Below are 20868 nucleotides of genomic sequence, written 5' to 3'. Positions count from 1 at the left end.
ACAAACCCATATGTGCATCTGTGTTTGTGAGGCGAATTTGAACTTTGCTCAAAAACTGCATGAATCCATGTTCGACTCTGTTCACTCATTTGTTAGGTTAGAATCAGTCTTAACATTCCAACACAGACAACAGAACACAGAGGGCTAACACCTTCAACATCTTATCTGGCCTGACACCAGTTAACCTGAGAATGTAACTTTTAAAATAAGTTTTGTGATTTTCATCTGAAAGACGTGAAACGGTCATGGTCATTCTAACAGAAGAGAGGCTTATCAAACAATAAAGGTATTTTTCAATGTATAATTTCAGTTACCTCACACTGTAAACTTTTGCTATAAATTCTGTGTCTAACAATTGTTTACTACACAACTGTCTGATGAAGGAACAGCGCTCCAAAAGATTGTGCTTCCAATTAAACCTGTTGGACTATTACCTGGTGCTGTGTGATTTTTTTTACTTTGTACAGGCCAGCCCAGCACCAGCATCTCCAAATCATTAACAATGTATCCAGAGTAAGGGACAGAGATTAGGGACAAAAAAAGTCAAAACAATAGCATATTAAAAGGGAGAAAGGCAGACTAGACGGTGCTATTTTCTGGGTCTGTAGATTGTGAAGGAGCAAAAATAGCCTTTGCAGTGATATGTACTTCTTGTCAGATGTGGGAATTTAAAGAGAGTTTAAGGGTTACTGCAGATTATATCTGCCATAAATGCTGTTGGATGCAAATCTTATTAGATAGAGTGGATCGGTTGGAGAGACAAATAGAAGCCATGAGGAATTTGCAACAGCTACAGTATGTGATGGATGGCAGTTATAGAAAGGGGGGAAAGTCTCAGATACAGTCACATAGATGGGTAAGGGTAGGGTAAGGGAGGTAGGCAGCTAGAGCAGAAGTCTTTTGTGGATATACCCATTTCCAAAATGGGTATGCTGTTTTGGAAAATGTAGGGGGTGATGGATTCTCAGGGGAACGTAGCACAAACAGCCAAGTTTCTGGTATTGAGACTGGCTCTAATGCATCGAGGGTACGTCAGACTCCAAGATCAATTGTGTTAGGGGATTCTGTAGTCCAAGGTACAGGCAGACGTTTTTGTGGCCAGTAGAGGAAAAGCAGAATGGTGTGTTGTTTCCCTGGTGCCAGGATCAAGGATGTCTCAGAGAGGGTGCAGAATGTTTTCATGGGGGAGAGGGGCCAGCAGGAGGTCATTGTCCACATTGGAACCAACAACATTGGAAGGGAAAAAGTTGAGATTCTGAAGGGAGATTACAGAGTTGGCAGAATTTTAAAAAGGAGGTCCTCAAAGGTAGTAATATCTGGATTACTCCCAGTGCTATGAGCTTGAGAGAGCAGGAATAGGAGGATAGAGCAGATGAATGCATGGCTAAGGAGCTGGTGCATGGGAGAAAGATTCACAGTTTTGGATCATTGGAATCTCTTTTAGGGTAGAAGTGACCTGTACAAGAACGACAGATTGCATATAAATTGGAAGGGGACTGTTATACTGGCAGGGAAATTTGCTACAACTGCTAGGCAGGACTTAAACTGGTAAGGTGGGGGGTGGGGCCCAGGGAGATAGTGAGGAAAGAGATCGATCCGAGATGGGTACAACTGAGAACAGAAGTGAGTCAAACAGTCAGAGTCAAGGTAGGACTAATAAATTAAACTGCATTTATTTCAATGCAAGGGGCCTTATAGGGAAGGCAGATGAACTCAGGGCATGGTTAGGAACATGGGAATGGGATATCATAGCAATCACGGAAACATGGCTCAGGGATGAGCAGGACTGGCAGCTGAATGTTCCAGGATACAAATGCTACAGGAAGGATAGAAAGGGAGGCAAAAGAGGAGGGGGAGTGGCATTTTGATAAGGGATAGCATTACAGCTGTGCTAAGGGAGGATATTCCTGGAAATACATCCAGGGAAATTTTTTTTGGGTGGAACTGAGAAAGAAGAAAGGGATGATCACCTTATTGGGATTGTATAATAGACCCACCAATAGTCAGAGGGAAATTGAGAAACAAACTTGTAAGGAGATCTCAGCTATCTGTAAGAATAATAGGATGGTTATGGTAGGGGATTTGAACTTTCCAAACATCAACTGGGACAGCCATGTGTTAAAGGTTTAGATGGAGAGGAATTTCTTAAGTGTGTACAAGACAATATTCTGATTCAGTACGTGGATGTACCTACTAGAGAAGGTGCAAAACTTCATCTACTCTTGGGAAGTAAGGCAGGGCAGGTGACTGAGGTGTCAGTGGGGGAGCACTTTGGGGTCAGTGACAATAATTCTATTCATATTAAAATAGTGATGGAATAGGATAGACCAGATCTAAAAGTGAAGTTCTAAATTGGAGAAAGGCCAATTTTGAAGGTATTAGGCAAGAACTGATTGGAGGTAGATGTTCACAGATAAGGGGACGGCTGGAAAATGGGATGTCTTCAGAAATGATATAACAAGAATCTAGAGAAAATATATTCCTGTTAGGGTGAAAGGGAAGGCTGGTAGGTACAAGGAATGCTGGATGACAAAAGAAATTGAGGGTTTGGTTAAGAAAAAGAAGGAAGCATATGTCAGATACAGTCAGGATAGATCGAGTGAATCCTTAGAAGAGTATACAGAAAGTAGGAGTATAGTTGAGGGAAATCAGGAGGGCAAAACAGGGATATGAGATAGCTTTGGCAAATAGAATTAAGGAGAACCCAAAGGGGTTTTATAAATATATTAAGGAAAAAGGATAACTGGGGAGAGAATAGGGCCCCTTAAGGATCAGCAAGGCGGCCTTTGTGTGGAGCTACAGAAAATGGAGGAGATACTAAATGAATATTTTGCATCAGTATTTACTGTGGAAAAGGACATGGAAGATATAGACTGTAGGGAAATAGATGGTGACATCTTCCAAAATGTCCAGATTACAGAGGAGGAAGTGCTGGATGTCTTGAAACTGTTAAAGATGGATAAATCCCCAGGACCTGATCAGGTGTACCCGAGAACTCTGAGGGAAGCTAGAGAAGTGATTGCTGGGCCTCTTGCTGAGATATTTGTATCATTGATAGTCACAGGTGAGGTGCTGGAAGACTGGAGGTTGGCAAATGTGCTGCCACTGTTTAAGAAGGGTGGTAAGGACAAGCCATGGAACTATAGATCAGTGAGCCTGACCTAGGTGGTGGGCAACTTGGAGGGAATCCTGAGGGACAGGACATATTTGGAAAGGCAAGGACTGATTAGGGATAGTCAACATGGGTTTGTGCATGGGAAATCATATCTCACAAACTTGATTGAGTTTTTTGATGAAGTAACAAAGGATTGATGAGGGCAGAGCAGGAGGAGATGTCATCTATATGGACTTCAGTAAGGTGTTCGACAAGGTTCCCCATGGGAGACTGATTAGTAAGGTTAGATCTCATGGAATATAGGGAGAACTACCCACTTGGATACAGAACTGGCTCAAAGGGAGAAGACAGAGGGTGGTGGTGGTGGAGGGTTGTTTTTCAGAATGGATGCCTGTGACCAGTGGAGTGCCACAAGGAACGGTGCTGGGCCCTCGACTTTTCGTCATTTACATAAATGATTTGGATGCGAGCATAAGAGGTACAGTCAGTAAGTTTTTAGATGACACCAAAATTGGAGGTGTGGTGGACAGTGAAGAGGTTTATCTCAGATTACAACAGGATCTGCACCAGATGGGCCAATGGGCTGAGAAGTGGCAGACGGAGTTTAATTCAGATTGGGGTCAAATCTTAGCAGGACTTACACACTTAATGATAAGGTCCTTGGGAATGTTGCTGAAAAAAGAGACCTTGGAGTGCAGGTTCAGAGCTCCTTGAAAGTGGAATCGCAGGTAGATAGGATAGTGAAGGCGGCATTTGGTATTCTTTCCTTTATTAGTCAGTGTTGAGTACAGGAGTTGGGAGGTCAGGTTGCAGCTGTACAGGACATTGGTTAGGCCACTGTTGGAATATTGTGTGCAATTCTGGTCTCTTCCTTTCAGAAAGATGCTGTGAAACTTGAAAGGGTTCAGAAATGATTTACAAGGATATTGCCAGGATTGGAGGATCTGAGCTACAAGGACAGGCTGAACAGGCTGGGGCAGTTTTCCCGGAGTGTCATAGGCTGAGGGTTGACCTTATAGAGGTATACAAATTTATGAGGGGCATGGATAGGATACATAGGCAAATTGTTTTCCCTGGGGTTGGGGAGTCCAGAACTAGAGGGCATAGATTTAGGGTGAGAGGGGAAGATATAAAAGAGACCAAAGGGACTTTTCACGCAGAGGGTGGTACGTGTATGGAATGAGCTGCCAGAGGAGGTATTTGGATGGGTATATGAATAGAAAGATTTTGGAGGTATATGGACTGGGTGCTGGCAGGTGGGACTACATTGGGTTGGGATATCTGGGTCAACATGGACAGATTGGACCGAAGGGTCTGTTTCCATGTTGTACATCTCTATGAAAACCATCACAAAAGTCAGACTTTTGTGGCATTTTCAAATGCCCCTCTGTATTCTGTCATAAGAAATGATCACAAATTGCTCCAGTTATGGTTTGAATCACATGTCCCTGCTTGCTGCCCATACCCAGAGACTCCCTTATCTAATAATAAAAAAGACAAATGGTTATCAAGTCTTCACCTCAGCTCATAAACCGTCACCAACGGCTCGCTGTGAAATAACAAGATCAGCAAGTTCCACATTTCTTTCTTCGCCTCATACTCTAAACTGTGTCCCTTACATTTTGAAAGTTTGTCACTGACAGCAGACAGTAACATTTACAACATTTTACATCCGGGCAATACTCGCATGGAGATTTGAAAATAAAATGTTAATCAGTGACATTTCCCCAGCATCTCCTGCCCCAACTCCCTTCAGAAAGTTCTCTTTTCCCCTAAAGGTCACCCATTCTCCTTCAAACCTCTCCAAGATCCCCTAAACGTTGTTTCAATTCCCAAACAGGGAACTGCTCCATTCGCCAATCCGGAGGGGGCCCGGGGAGGAAGGCGGAAGCTCCCGGCCCCACATCATCAACCGCTTTCTTTCCAATTTGAAAAGCCCGCCAATATGTCATGGAAAGGGGATACTTTAACACGGAAGAATGCACGAATACTCGAGTTAATCCTACTTTTAAAATGTACACTTTACACAGTCTCCCTTTACCCCATTCCCCCGCCCACTTCAATCTGCCCATTTCTGATCTGGAAGGGGATTTTCTGAACTTGAAGCTCAGCGGAAACAAAAAAGGCGCCAAACACTGCAATGTACAACTAATCCTTTCCTTCCCATTTCAGGAGCACCCGGTTATATTGATCAAACATCAGGGAACGTTCTCCGGCGTGGGCGCGTTAACAGCGAACACCGCCTTTCGAGAAGATGTTCAAGTTGCCCTCCCTATTGGACTCGATCAGAGATCAGTAAAAGGCCCACATTTCCGGGGCCAGTCTTGCTGCTGTTCTGGGGTTAGTGCAGATCATTTGGAATGTCTCTCCCCGGCAGCATTTATAGCATTCTGCATCCGGACAATACTCGCATTGAGATTTGGAAATAAAAACCAAGGCAAATGGGACGCAGGGGGAAACATTTCCTTTGCCTGCCGGCGGGTGGGTTGGTTTGTAGGGAGTGAAACTCGGGGTTCATACCCCACAGGGACCTTTTGCTCCTGAACTGATCGAGTAACGCGGAAGCAGCTGAGAAATGACTGTGGCATTTACCATGATCTCCCTCCCGGGCAGGGATTACAGGATATACAGGAATATATCCGAGAATAAGGCGCGCAGAGAGTCGGCGGGCACTCATTCATTGACACAATCTTCATCCAACCCCAATACCGTGGTCACATTCACCGTACATACCCAGAACGATACTAGTTCAGCTGATTCACGGAAGGTGGAGGTGGCTCTGAAAAGAGCCGTTGGGTTTTGGTTTTCACTCCAATGCTGCCCTTCACTTGGAGCTGGTGTACTTGGTCACCGCCTTTGTGCCCTCCGACACGGCGTGCTTGGCCAACTCCCCGGGCAGCAGCAGCCGCACGGCGGTCTGGATCTCCCGGGAGCTGATGGTGCTGCGCTTGTTGTACTGGGCCAGGCGGGAAGCTTCCCCCGCGATCCGCTCGAAAATATCTTTGACGAACGAGTTCATGATGCTCATGGCCTTGGAGGAGATGCCGGTGTCGGGGTGAACCTGCTTCATCACTTTGTAGATGTAGATGGAGTAAGTTTCTTTCCTCCGCCGCCTCCTCTGCTTGACGCCCTTCGCTGCCGGCTTCTTGACCATTTTCTTAGCGCCCTTTTTGGGGACTGGCTGTGCTTTCTTCTCATCCGCCATCCTGCCGCTCCCTTTCACACACAGTGTAAGGGGAAAGCGGGCTCCGAGCTCGCCTTTTATACACTGACAGCGTCAGTAATGCTAATGAGGGATGGGGAAGGCCTGCTCTCTGATTGGCTGCCTTACAGGAAATATTCACCTCGCTCTGATTGGTTACTGTGGGACACGATGCTGACCTGCAGAGAATCCCAAAATGTGGATCTATCAGGATCTGCAATGACATGGGGAACACAAACCGAACTCTTGAGCAGGGATCAACCTCCGAGCTCACTCTAAATTGTGAGACCCTAATACCGATTTACCCTGCATCTTTTAATAATGGTTCTCTTTTCTCATCCCTTTGAAAATTGGCATCACTTCTGTCGCCAAGTGACAAAGTGCAGTGCAATCTGACAGGGAGTGTGTTTCTCTCCTGGAAATGATGGAACTACTTGGCAATTGCATCTGGTTTGTGTTTCTTGCTCTACACACTCTGTAGATTAAGGACATTCTACCAGCATCTCATCGGTCAGCCCCCTTCAGTTTCCATTTCCCCTTAAGGTTCCACACCCTTCTTCAATTCTCCAATGAGAATAGGCCCAAACTATTCATACATTCCTCAGAATAGCTGCCAGTGTGTGTAACACTGTCAGTTTTACTTGGATTACCACCATGAATAAAAGGGAAGTGATGTATTGTGACCTGTGCCTTTTATTTTCTGTTGATCACATGAATTTTCATATAGTAATGTCCAATAAACACACTTGGCAAAAAGAGAAATTCACTAAAACAGGTGATTTCTTTCAGTGTCGAGAGCGTAGTGCTGGAAAAACACAGCAGGCCAGGCAGCCTCTGAGGAACAGGAGAATCAATGTTTCGGGCAGAAGCCCTTCATCAGGAAGCCCTTCCCTTCCTGATTAATGGCTTATGCCCAAAACGTTGATTCTCATGCTCCTCAGATGCTGCCTGGCCTGCTGTGCTTTTCCAGTACTCTGATCTCCAGCACCTGCAGTCCTCCCTTTCTCCAGATATGTTGCAGTTCCTGAGTGTATATTTTGGATGAGAATTCAGTCTATCCATCTTCAAAATATTGTGCATGTCAATGGGCTATAAATGGTGAAATTTGTTCAGATACAGCTGGTAATATGTACCTGTCAGTCTCTACGATGTAAATGTAAGAGTTTATTTACCAGCCTGTCCCAGTCAGTTTCTGATCTGTTAATCTTAAAGGGTCAGTAATACTCTGTACTGATCTGTTTCTGGTTTGTTAATGTGTCAATGCACTTATCAATATGTACCTGTCAGTTGCAGCCAATGTGAATGTGAGAGTGCCGTTATCAATCTCTGCCCATCAGATTCTGCTGTGTGAACGAGACTGTCATTTTCAGTCTATGCCTGTCAGGTTGGTCATGTGAACAAGTGATGGTCAATTAATGTGTCCCTGTCAGTTGTTGCAATACAAATATGTGAATGTAGTTATCACTCTATCCATGTCACTTTCTGCTGTGTGCATACAGGTATGTAGTTATCAATCTGTACCTATCAGTTTCTGCTCTGTGCATGTAGGTGCATTTATCAATCTATTCCTGCCAGTCTGTCCAATGTAAAAGTGAATTTATCAATCTTTCACTATTAGTTTGTGCTCTCTGAATCTGTACCTGTCAAAGTTTATGTACCTATGAATTTATCTGAGTTTAGGTTTGATCTGCCCCATCAGACTTTGTGTGAATCTATAAATGGAGTTACCAATCGATACCTGTCAGTTTTTCTTGCTGAATATGTGTGTGTGTAATTGTCAGTGTATTCTCCACCAATTCAGCTGAGTAAATATGAGAATATCAGAAATAAATATTCCTGTCAGTCTCTGCAAAGTGAATAAGTGAGTGAATGGTTATCAAATGTCCCTGCCAGTTTCTGCTGCATGAGAGAGGGTGTTGTTATCAATCTGTAACTGTCAGTGTTTGGCTTTGAGAATGTGTAGACACATTTATCACTCTCTCACCTGTCAGATACGTGTGAGACTCTGTTCAAAGTTAAGTGTCTTTATCAAATTGTACTTCCAGAAGATCTTCTCTGCATATACCAGTCAGTTTCTTCAACGTGAATTTGTGAGCACATGTTTGAATCCATCTCTACCATTTTCTGCCAAGTCAATATGTGAGGCAGTTATCAAACTGCACCTCTCAGATTCTGCTGTGTGAAATTGTGTGTAGCTAACAAACTGTATCTGTGAGTTTATGTTACGTGAAAGTGGGAGTGTTGTTAGTGATTTGTTCCTGTGATTTTCTGTTATTGACAAGAGGAGTGTAATTACCAATCTGTCCCTGTCAGTGTCTCTTCTGTATATCTGAGAAAGTAATACATCCGTCCATGTGAGCATTTGCTATGTGAATGATAGCACATATCAACCAATATCTGGCAGTTTCAGCTATGAGAATGAGTATTGCTATCAGTCTCTTACCAGTCAGTTTCTGCATGGTGAATATGTGAGTGTATGTACGAATCATTCCTTGTCAGTATCCGTCTTGTGAATATGTGAATGAAGTTATCAATTTATAAAGCTGTCAGTTTCAGCTATGTCCAAACCAAAATAATATTATTAATTTCTTCCTGTCAGATTCTGCTTTGTGAATATAGTGCAGTTATCAATCTGTCTTTGCTATGTGAGCATCCAAATATAGTTATCAACATGGACATGTCAGTTTTCACAATGCAATGTGTGTGTTTTCCCAACTAATGCATGACTACATCTGTGCCAATTAATCTCTGTTTGCTATATCAATATGTGAGAGTGGATCTGTACAGTCGGTCTCTCCTATGCCAGTGTAGTTATCAAATTTTTCTTGTTAGTTTCTGCTTTGTGTAGTGATTAATCTATACCTGTCAGTTTCTGCAAAGTGAATGTGTGAGTTGTGTCATGCATATATACCTATCAGACTCGACTCTGTGAATATATCAAAGCAGGTATCGTGCTGTGCCCGTCAGTTTCTGCTCTGTAAATCTGACAGTGTAGTGATCAATCTGATCTTGTCAGTTTTGGGTTTGTGCATGTGTGTATTTCTCCTATTTGAATATATGAACTTAGTTATCATTCTGTAAAGATGGAGGCTAGGGAACTTGGGGAAATAAATATTGATGACTTGAAAACAGTACACATGACAGTAAAGAAGGTCCTAGAGGTGTTTAAAAAACATAAATGTGACTAAATCTCTGGAACATCATCAAGTATATCTCAGGATGTAGTGGAAAACTTATGTTGATAACTTCAAAAAATGACATTCTGCTTTCTTTCTTTTTGTAATATTTCATAGGGAGGATCCCTGTCAGTTACTGCAATATGAATGTGTGACTGTGGGTATCAAACCTGTACTTGTCAGTTTCTATGTGAATATGTGGGTGTAGTTATCAATCTCAGTGTCTGCAATATGAATTACACTGCCATTATCAGTCTCTACCTGTCAGTTTGTGCTACATCCATATGTGATTTTAGCTATCGATCTGTACCTGTGTCGGTTTCTGTCATATCAATGTGTGGGTGTCATCATCAATCTCTCCCTGTCAGTTACTGCAATGTGAATGGGTGACTGTAGTTATCAAGCTGTAACTGTGTCTGCCATGTGAATATGAGCGTCGTTATCTTCAGTTTCTAACAGCAAATGTGTGAGGATAGTTGTCATTCTATACCTGTCAGGTTTTGCTTGTCAATCTGATATAGTTATTGATCTGTACTGCTCTGTGAAAATGTGAGATGAGTTATTGATACAGTGTGACACTAGGAGTATTATGGTTATTAATCTGTTCCTGTCAGGTTCTGCTCGTCGACATGATAGATTTGTTATCAAACTTTCTCTGTCAGTAACTACGATGTGAATGTCTGAGTATATTTACCAACCTGTTCCTGACAGTTTCAGCTCTGTGTATCTGAGTGTGCAGTGACAATTATTAATCTGTAACTGTCAGTATCCACTAGGTGAATGTGTGAATGCATTTATCAATCTTTCTCTATTAGCTTCTGTGTTGTAGGTATGTGAATGTGCTTAGCAATTTGTCCCTGCCAGTCTGTTATATAAGTATGTAAATATAGTAACCAATTTCTCCTTTTCAGTTTGTACTATGTGTTAGAAACTGTACTCAACAATCTATATATACATGTTTCTGTAATGTGAGCAGGAAACTACAGTTATCGATCTTCTTTTGTACACTTCTTCCCTGTGAATGTGTCAGTATAGTCATCAATCTGTACATGCCAGCTTCTGCTTTGTGAATCTGTGAATTTAGTTATCAATCTCTGCCTGTCAGTTCTGCTCAGTTCATTTGTTTTGGGTCATGGATTGAGACATGGAAAAGTGAAGAGTTTTCTCACTCCTTCAGTGCACAGTCTAACTGGAAGGAATGATATCAGGGGCTGTTCCTCAGGATGCCATCAGCTTTTCTCAGAGAATAGTTACATACTTTTGTGAATAATGCTGAGAAATGGATAGGTGTAACATTCTGTTGTTAATGTGGGAGGGAAAGGGCAACAAACAAATAAACTGTATTGCAGCTGACTGACCACAGCGTTCCTTCTACAGGAAAAAGAACTGGCTAGTTCATTTCATTGTTCTATTCTGAATATTATAAAACCCTGTTCAGTAGTGTGATGGTGCAAGCCATTAGCAGTAGTCTCTGATGCTCTTTGGTGGGAATGTCAACAGCAAAAGGACTTGTGCTTTCTGTCATACAGTGGGGAAGATTTAAACCATTCAGGTAAATTTAGCAGCTGTACAAAACTCTGGGGTGGCCACACTTGGAGTATTGCCTACATTTGTGGTCACCGCATTATACGATGGATATGGAAACATTGAAAGCGTGCAGAGGAGGTTTACCAGGACATTGCCTGGTATGAAAGCAAAGTCTTATGAGGAAGGGCTGAGGGACATGAAGCTGTTTTCATTAGAGAGAAGAAGGTTAAGATGTGACTTAAGAGATGATCAGAGGATTTGTTAGGGTGGACAGTGAGAACCTTTTTCCTCAGATGGTGATAGCTAGCATGAGGGGATGTGTGTGAATGTGAATTAAATTAGCTTTAAATTGAGGAGTGATAGATACAAGACAGATGTCAGAGGTAGGTTCTTTACTCAGAGAGTATGAAGAGCATGGAATGACCTCCCTGCAACAGTAGTAGACTCACCAACTGTGAAGGTATTTAAATGGTCATTGGATAAATATATGGATGCTAATGGAATAGTGTAGGTTAGATGGGCTTCAGGTTTTTTCACAGGTCAGTGCAACATCAAGGGTGAAAGGCCTGTAATGGGCTGTAACATTCAATGTTCTGTGTGAAGAGAATTTACAAATTACAAGGCTTGGCTAATTGATCTTTCTTCATCAGAATAAAAGGTGATTATTTGATTGTATGATTAATTTGAGGAAATGACATTCTATTTTCCTCCTTTTTTGTAATATTTCATAGGGTGGGACATGTGGGACTCTTTGTACAAGATTGAAGTGAATTTGGGAACAAAGTTACACTACAGTTTTTTCAAAAAGAAACTTATTGCTGGGCAGAGGGAAAATATAGTTTCTCTGCTTGCAAGGTGAACAAGGTGAGAATTCTGTTGAGATAAAGGAGGGGTTGACAGCTCCTCTGCTGCCATGACACACTTATTGAAATGGAATGCTGGCTGAATGGGATTAGGTGCTTGTGTTTGTAAAACATTTTGGATGCAGTCACGTCTGTTCCCTGCAATGTACATGGATGTATATTGTTGTTAGTCTTTGTACCTTGTGTGTCGATACATTGCGTGTCTCTGGGACGCAATCTGAATCAGCCAGTTCCTTTGTGTATGTGTGTCTGCTCAGTAATGATTCACTAATTGTCATATTTGGCTGTTGAAAAGATGTAACAGTGTGATATCATTATCTTTCTGGCTTGTGACATTTAAAATGCCCTTATTAAATACAATCTTCATTTACTTCCCAATTATGTACCTTAGATAAGGAGTCAGCCTATAACACTTCAAACATGGTGTGAATGTTAATGCATTATGAATGATATTAATTGGAAGTGGGAAGACATTTATGGGGAATGGAGAGAGAAAAGAAACTTGCCTTTCCACTGTTGTGTCTGACTATTTGTTTGGATAAGTCTCTGGAAACTGAACTCAATCTAAGTCTGTTTCAATCTGGTCTGAGACTGTGGAAAGGAAATTCTCCACTCTGCCAGCAGTAACATACCTGGTGGTTGTTGGAAGCAGCTGATCACACTTAGCTTTGTACTGAGGAAATATTAGATTGCCTTGATCCTTGGAATATTTGCTTGGAGAGAGACAGAAGATGTTTCAGCTGTAAATCAACATAAAGCCAAGTTAGGCAAGATCAAACTGATCAGTGTGGCCATTCAGTTAATAATCATTAGGGATTTTTGAAACTCAGCAATTCGAACAGAACCAGACTTTGATTCCAGTTTTTTCCCTGACTTGCTCCTCATCTCCTTTTCTTTTATTCCCATTTGTTAACGATTGGGTGAGATCCAGAAACTAACATCTGTACACCTCCATGACTGGGAGTTCTTGAAGCAGCTGCAATGGTGACATACATCAATATCAAGTTGGTAATACACTCATTGAAAGAAAGAAGAGGCGCTATTTCTAATGTTTCACTCGAAACTTTGAACCTGTTGAGTCTAGTACGTGTCCTTTCTAGGATTGTCACACAATTATAGTCTGTGCATCCATTATTCACTGCCCAATATCAACAGACAGCCTGGAACAGAAGCCAAACAATGAATTGCCATCAGTGTTCAGGGGATTGCAAACCACAAGAATGGCCCACAGCAGCTCCTTCCCGCTCTGTCTCCCCCAGCAACACACACACACCGGGAAAGACCTCCCTCTTCCCCCCCCAACCCGCTCACTCCAAGTTCCGGGACCAGTTCCTGCTCCGCAGGGCCTCACGCATGCGCTCCTCCCGGCAGGAACAATCGGCCTTTGGGAGAAGGGACAGCCTCGCGCATGCGCCGCTCTCCCCCACTGAATCCCAGAAACAAACATCAATTGGTCATTTCCCCAATTCCCTTTTCTCCCAGTTCCTGTGGCTGTGGGGGGAAAGGGCAGGGAACGTTTCAAGGTGGGACATTGTCCCTTTCTGAAGCTCCAATGGAGCTCCTTCCCCGGTCATGTTCATAACCCCTCCCCCCGGCTTCATCGCAATCCGATCAGGGAGCGGGCAAGCTGACGGCCATTCGACCCATCTAATGTGGACTACCATTCGGTAACATCATGTCTGCGTATTAAATTCCTGCCGAACTTCTTCCCATCAGTACTAACGCTTTGTCGAAAGTGTCCTGCAGAGAGTGAGAATAAATGGCATGGATTGAGGATTGGCTGTCTGAGAGAAGGCAGAGAGTTGGGATAAGAGGCTCTTTTTCGGAATGGCAGCCGGTGAGAAGCGGTGTCCCACAGGGTTCAGGGTTGGGGCCGTTATATATTAATGATCTGGATGAAGGGACCGGGGGCATTCTAGTGAAGTTTGCCGATGATATGAAGATAGGTGGACAGGCAGGTAGTACTGAGGATGTGGGGAGGCTGCAGAAGGATGGAGACAGTTTGGGAGAGTGGTCCAGGAAACGGCTGATGAAGTTCAATGTGAGCAAATGCGAGGTCTTGTATGTTGGAAAAAAGAATACAAACATGGACTACTTTCTAAACGGTGAGAAAATTCATAAAGCCAAAGTACAAAGGGATCTGGGAGTGCTCGTCGAGGATTCTCTAAAGGTAAACATGCAGGTTGAATCCGTGATTAAGAAAGCGAATGCAATGTTGTCATTTATCTCAAGAGGATTGGAATATAAAAGCAGCGAGGTGCTACTGAGACTTTATAAAGCTCTGGTTAGGCCCCATTTGGAGTACTGTGTCCAGTTTTGGGCCCCACGCCTCAGGAGGGACATACTGGCACTGGAGCATGTCCAGCAGAGATTCACACGGATGATCCCTGGAAAAGTAGGTCTAAAATATGAGGAATGGCTGAGGATCCTGGGATTGTACTCATTGGAGTTTAGAAGGTTAAGGGGAGATCTAATAGAAACTTATAAGATATTACATGGCTTGGAAAGGATGGACGCTAAGAAATTGTTTCCGTTAGGCGAGGAGGTGAGGACCCGTGGACACAGCCTTAGAATTAGAGGGGGTAAATTCAGAACAGAAATGTGGAGACATTTCTTCAGCCAGAGAGTGGTGGGCCTGTGGAATTCATTGCCGCGGAGCGCAGTGGAGGCCGGGACACTAAATGTCTTCAAGGCAGAGATTGATAAATTCTTGATGTCACAAGGAATTAAGGGCTACGGGGAGAATGCGGGTAAGTGGAGTTGAAATGCCCATCAGCCATGATTGAATGGCGGAGTGGACTCGATGGGCTGAATGGCCTTACTTCCACTCCTATGTCTTATGGTCTTAAATGGGACATTTTTGCAAATGCAGCTAAAAGAGTCAGAGAGATGTACAGCACGGAAACAGACCCTTCGGTATAACTAGGCCGTGCTGAGCAGATACCATCACCGAATGAAGTCCCATTTTCCAGCACTTTCCCCATTACCCTATAAAACCCTTCCTATTCATACAGCCATCCTGATGCCTTTTAAATGTTGTAATTGTACTAGCCTCCACCACTTCCTCTGGCAGCTCATTCCTTACATGCAACCACTCTGTGTGTAAAAAGTTACCGCCCTGGTCCCTTTTAAACTTTACCCTCTCACCCTAAATCTATGCACACTGAGTCTGGACTCCTCCACCGCAGGGAAAAAAACATTGTCTGTTTACCCTATCCATGCCCCTCATGATTTTATAAAAGCTCGATACGGTCACCCCTCAGCCTCCAACACTCCAGGGAAAACAATCCCAGCCTCTCCCTGTAGCTCCACTCCTCCAACCATGGCAACATCCTTGCAAGTCTTTTCTGAACTCTTTCAAGTTTCACAACATCCTGTGATAGGAGCGAGACTGGAATTCCACACACTCTTCCCAAAGTGACCGAACCAATGTCCCTTACAGCTGCAGCATGAATTCCCAACTTCTGCAAATCAAAGCTCTTGCCACCAAAGGAAAGCGTACGAAATGCCTCATTCACTGTTCTATCTCCCTGCAACTCGACTTTCAAGAAACTATGAACCTACACTCCAAGATCTCTTTGCTCAGCAACACTCCCAAGGACCATACCATTCCTGAAGAAGGGCTCATGCCTGAATGTCGATTCTCCTGCTCCTTGGATGCTGCCTGACCTGCTGCACTTTTACAGCAACACAATTTCAGCATATATAAGTCCTGTCCTGATACGCCGTTCCAGATACAGCATTTCCCATTTATCTAAATTGAACTCCATCTGCCAGTCCTCAGCCCATTGGCCCATCTGGACAAGGTCCCATTGTACTCAGAGGTAACCTTCTTCATTGTCCACTACAACTCCAATTTTGATGTCATCTGCAAACTAACTAACTATATCTTCTGTTTTCACATCCAAATGATTTATAGAAATACTGAAAAGCAATGGACCCAGCACCAATGTTGCAGGGTGTCTGATGTCACAGTGATAGTTTATGAATGTCTGGTCAGGAGGCCGGGCTAAAGCCCTACCTGGACTAGAGGTGTGTAATATCATGTCTGCGACTGGATGCAAATACCAGCTTATAGGAGCTGAGTGACTTTAGTGTCAGAGAGTGTGGAGCTGTCAAGCACAGCCATTCAGGCAGCATCTAAGGAGCAGGAAAATCAATGTTTTGAGCAGAAGCTCTTCATCAGGAATGAGGGGGTGGCACAAGGAGGGGGAGAGATAATTGGGAGGCAGGTGGGGTTGGGGGGGAAGGTACCCGAGAGTGTGATAGGTAGATGAAGTTGGGGTGAAGGTGATCGGTAGGTGAGGAGGGTGGAATGGATAGGTGGGAAGGAGGATGGACAGGTAGGACAGGTCAAAAGGGTGGTGCCTAGCTGGAAGGTTGGATCTGGAATGAGTTGGGCTGAGGGGAAATGAGGAAAATGGTGAAATCCACATTAACCCTGCGTAGTTGGAGGCTATCAAGGTGAAGATGAGGCATTCTTCCTCCAGGCCTCGGCTGGTGAGAGTTTGGTGGTGGAGGAGGCGTGTGGCATGCCACAGGCAGGAACTTGATGAGGAATGGAGTCCCATAATGATAGACCCCACCTAGCCGGGAGGGCCAGGCTCTTGATCCAGTGACAGTAAAGGAGAAGGAATACATTTCCAAGTCAGGACGGTGAGTGCCTTGGAGGTGAACTTGTCTGATATGATGGTGGTGTTCCCCTACATCAGCTTCCCTTATCCTTTTTTAGACAGAAGTGGTCATGAGTTTGAAGGTGCCCTGATTACAAATTACAAACCTATAGTTTACAAGGGCCATCTGAGATAGTTTTGATCCAAAGGAAAGGCCTCCAAATTGTGAAGGAAAGAACCCCGACAGACGTGAAGCCTGGGGACAGCTTAATATCCAACACAGAATGATAAAATGGCATTGATTACTGAAGAGCAAAGGAGTAACAGAGTCAGGTTGTAGAAACCATTAAAAAGTGAAAGTTATGATAGGTATGTAAAGAGAGAAAGGAAAACACACAGGTTGGTGAGGACAAACGTAGTTCACTTAGAATTAAAATGGGGGGAGCCCACAATGGGGACCAAAAATGGTTTTCCAACTGAATATCTTCTCTTGTTCTGTGTTCACAAAAGAGGATATAATTAACACAGCGGGAATTTTGGGGAACACAGAGTTTAGTGAGATGGAGATAATGAACCAAATCAGCATTATTTGGGAAATTGAGTTGAGGCAATGGATAGGACTGAAGGCTGAGAAATCCCAGACACTGATAATCTACCCCCCAGAGTAATTACCACAGTGGCCTCAGGGACCGTGGGTGTATTAGTGCTCATGTTCCAAGATTCTACAGGCTCTGCATTCATTTCAACAGATCGGACGGTGGCTAATGTGAGCAATTCAATGGAATACGGAGGGAGATATACAACTGGGAATTGTAGACCAGTCAGTTACCAGGGAAACCAATCAAAATAAAAGATTTAATTGCAAGGCATTTGAGCAAACGATGATCAGGTTCTGATGGAGTCAGCATGGAGTTGAAAGGCCTGTTCCTGTGCTTACACTTCCATGTTCCCAGCTTGACAAACCGCCTGGAAATATTTCAGGATGGAACCAGGAGAGTTGATGAGAGTTTAACAATCACTGAGGAGAAAAGAAAACTACAACTAACTCCCGGGACACCGGAGCAAAGGCTGAAAGGAGGAGAAATTCTATCCTTCCACCCTTCCACTTGGTGATATTACTGGCCTGTGACTGTATGGATGTGAATATTGTCTCAGAGAGACTGGAGGAAAAGGGCGGGTCGGTTGGTCGAACGTAACTGTGTTTGTGTGTCCGCGAATATTATGATATTTCTGAGTCTCTCTTGTGCGAATCAAAAACATTTTCATTTCCAGTTATCCCCCGGCTGCCTCACTCGACCCCAAAGGTGGAATTCAAGGGAATATATTTGATGATTTCAAGATTTCAGTCGAAAAGTACCGACAATGTCAGCGCTCAGCTCAGAGGGCTCGATCTGTGCAGCAGCAAAATGCGTTTAACTCGACAGCGGAGCCGTCTATTCGAGTGAAAACTTTTCAGTCACAAACCTTCCCGTGTCGGGGACAGGAGCGACCGAGCCTGGCTCTCCGGAGATACGGAATTTCAGAGGAATCGGAGAGTTTAGACAGTGAGAGAAACACAGAGAGGCAGCAGGAGCAGGGAGCTGACGGCAGGTTGTCTCTGCGCCGTCCGCTCGCTGCCTTGAAGTTGCTCAGTGCCGCCCCTCAGCAGCTTCATTGCTGACCCAGTTCAGACTCACCCAGAGAGAGAGAGAGATTCAGCACAGAGTTGTCGACATGAGCGACAGTGCAGCCGCCGAAACGGCTCCTCCAGCCTCCGCTCCCACCAAAGCCAAGGCTCCCAAGAAAAAGGCGGCGTCTCCCAGGAAAAGACCAGCCGGTCCCAAGTTGGGCGAGCAGATTCTGAGGATTGTCGAGCAGTCCAAGGATCGCAAGGGGATGTCCCTTTTCAGTATAAAGAAAGCGTTGGAGAAAAGCGGGGTCGAGGTGGACAAGCGCAACTCCCAGATCAAGATGTGTATCAGGAGGGCCCTGGCGAAAGGCTCCCTGGTTCAGGTCAAGGGCCAGGGCGCCTCCGGCTCCTTCAAACTCGCTCAGACTCGAGGCAAGGCAGAAGGGGCCAAGAAGGTGAGAAGAGCAGCAAGCGGCAAGAAAGTGGTCGGGAAGAAAACACCAGCCAAGAAGGCTACAGTGAAAAAATCCCCAGCCAAGAAACCAACAGCTAAGAAAGCGACAGCTAAGAGACCAGGCGCCGGGAAGGCAGCCCCGCCAAAGAAAAAGCGAGTGATCAAAGCAGCGCCGAAGAAAAAGGCTTCCGTGAAGAAGGTGAAAAAGGCCAAGAGCCCCAAGTCCCCCAAACCCCTCAGCAAATCGGTTAAAGCCAAGACCCAGGCCAAAGTGCCCAAGAAAGCAGCAAAGAAATGAACCAGTCGGTGTAACATGTCACCATCTGAACCCAAAGGCTCTTCTCAGAGCCACCCACATCTCTCAGGAAAGAGCTGAGCCCCGGATCAAATGGTCCCTGTCCCGGGGCCGAGTGCAGACATACCCAAGATGTTAATCTGACTGAGTTACTCAGGCACACCCTCTCGCCACAGTTTGTGAGTGGACAGACCCTGAGAATGGGGAAGGGATCACACGGGGAGGGTTTCTTGATCTCCCATCTGGTTATTTCACATCGCGACTTGTATTTCTGCCCGGACCCCAATGTGACAGATTGCAGTATTTGTATTTCATTGACCCTTCCAGGGATGATGCTTTGTTCAGTTTTGATGCTGGGGCGGTGCGGATGTTATCATGGCGTGTTCTTTCGGTCTGTCTCTCACAGACAGATCAGGCAGCAATGACACATTGTGTTCGGGCTCATTACAATCTGGGTGAAACAAAGATGTCCCGATACAGGGAGACTCTGTCCCTTTCTCGGGGTACACTGTATGAGTTTGTAAGCTGTTTAAACCGGCGGGGGGTGTTTAGATTGACTCAGGGCGGTTGTTAGGCTGGGCTGTGAAATTCCCCTCGCTTTCCTCCTGCCTGTTACACACAGGTCAGGCAGTGATCCCGCCTGCTTTCCGCAGGGTTTTAAATACTGCTGTAAAGAATAAACTTTTATCTTAGTTGCAGACGGACAGTGTTTTGTTTCTTAATGTTTAATTTCATTTCAGGATTTGTGAGGGTGAAATCGGCGGGCTTTTTGAAATTGACAGACCGTCATTCCAAGTGAACCAATCACCCGCCAATAACCTTTTCCTGCCTTTTCTGTACCTTCCGGAGGTGTTCCTCTGTGGGTTGACGGATGGGGCTGTATCCAATCCCAGCTCCCGGGGGGCGGGACTCTCCATTCCCTGAAACAGGCATCACCACAGCAGCCTCAGCTTTGGTAACAGCAGCCTGTGTGTTTGTGTGTGTTCTGTGATGTCTCATTATCATCCATATGTTTGTCCAATGACTATTTAAGTGCCATTTAAGGTTGGCGAGTCTACTACTGTTGCAGGCAGAACGTTCCACACCCATACTGCTCTCGAACCTACCTCTGACATCTGTCCTATATCTATCACCCCTCAATTTTAAGCTATGTTCCATCCTGCTAGACATCACCATCCAAGGAAAAAAGGCTCTCACTGTCCGCCTTCTCTCATCCGCTGATCATCTTGTATGATTCTATTAAGTCATCTCTGAAGCTTCTTCTCTCTAACGAATACAGCCTCAGGTCCCTCAGCCTTTCCTCATAAGACAAAAGTGAGGACAGCAGATGCTGGAGATCAGAGTCAAGATTAGAGTGGTGCTGGAAAAGCACAGCAGGTCAGGCAGCATCCGAGGAGCAGGAAAATCGACGTTTTGGGCAAAAGCCCTTCATCAGGAATGAGGCTGGGAGCCTCCGGGATGGAGAGATGAATGGGAGGGGGGGGGGGCTGGGGAGAAGATAGCTAAATGGGTAATTGGTGAATTGAGGTGGGGACGAAGGTGACTGGTCAGAGAGGAGGGTGGAGCGGATACATGGGAAAGAAGACTGGCAGGAAGGATAGGTCATGAGGATGGTGCTGAGCTGGCAGGTTGGAACTGGGATAAGGTGGGGGGGAGGGGAAATGAGGAAAGTGGTGAAGTCCACATTGATGCACTACGGTTGAAGTGTCCCAAGGCAGAAGATGAGGCATTCTTCCTCCAGGCATCATGGGGTGAGGGAGTGGTGGTGGAGGGGGCCAAGGACCTGCATGTCCTCGGCAGAGTGTGAGAGGGAGTTGAAATGTCTGGCCACGGGGCAGTGGGGTTGATTGGTGTGGGTGTCCCAGAGATGTTCCCTAATGCGATCTGCGACAAGGCATCCAATCTCCCCAATGTAAAGGAGACCGTTTCGGGAGTGCATCCACCTACAAGTGGACCCCACCACCAGGGATACATTTCTCTCCCCACCTGATCCACATTGACAAAGACTGTTCCC

At 44.8% G+C, this 20868-nt stretch overlaps 2 protein-coding genes across 2 annotated transcripts in view; one reads left to right on the top strand and one right to left on the bottom strand.

Moving 5' to 3' along the window:
• Positions 1 to 6331, bottom strand: part of LOC132837361 (late histone H2B.L4-like) — a 38719-nt gene extending 32388 nt beyond the window's left edge. The window contains exon 1 of the mRNA XM_060857030.1: positions 5849 to 6331. Within this exon, the coding sequence (XP_060713013.1) occupies positions 5940 to 6320 (381 nt within the window). The 5' untranslated portion in view covers positions 6321 to 6331 and the 3' untranslated portion in view covers positions 5849 to 5939. The remainder of the gene's footprint in view (positions 1 to 5848) is intronic.
• Positions 6332 to 18166: 11835 nt separating this feature from the next.
• On the top strand, positions 18167 to 20261 carry LOC132837355 (histone H1-like). The gene has a single exon (XM_060857020.1). It carries the CDS (start codon positions 18210 to 18212, stop codon positions 18855 to 18857), a length of 648 nt encoding a protein of 215 aa, XP_060713003.1. The 5' UTR covers positions 18167 to 18209; the 3' UTR covers positions 18858 to 20261.
• Positions 20262 to 20868: the final 607 nt, after the last annotated feature.

The sequence above is a fragment of the Hemiscyllium ocellatum genome, chromosome 49 (genome assembly GCF_020745735.1).
Source record: "Hemiscyllium ocellatum isolate sHemOce1 chromosome 49, sHemOce1.pat.X.cur, whole genome shotgun sequence".
Classification (NCBI taxonomy): Eukaryota; Metazoa; Chordata; class Chondrichthyes; order Orectolobiformes; family Hemiscylliidae; genus Hemiscyllium; species Hemiscyllium ocellatum.
This window is presented reverse-complemented; position numbering and strand designations above follow the sequence as displayed.

Bases quoted from the DNA above. Each gene is read 5' to 3' on its own strand.
- LOC132837355 (XM_060857020.1), top strand. From the start codon at position 18,210: ATGAGCGACAGTGCAGCCGCCGAAACGGCTCCTCCAGCCTCCGCTCCC.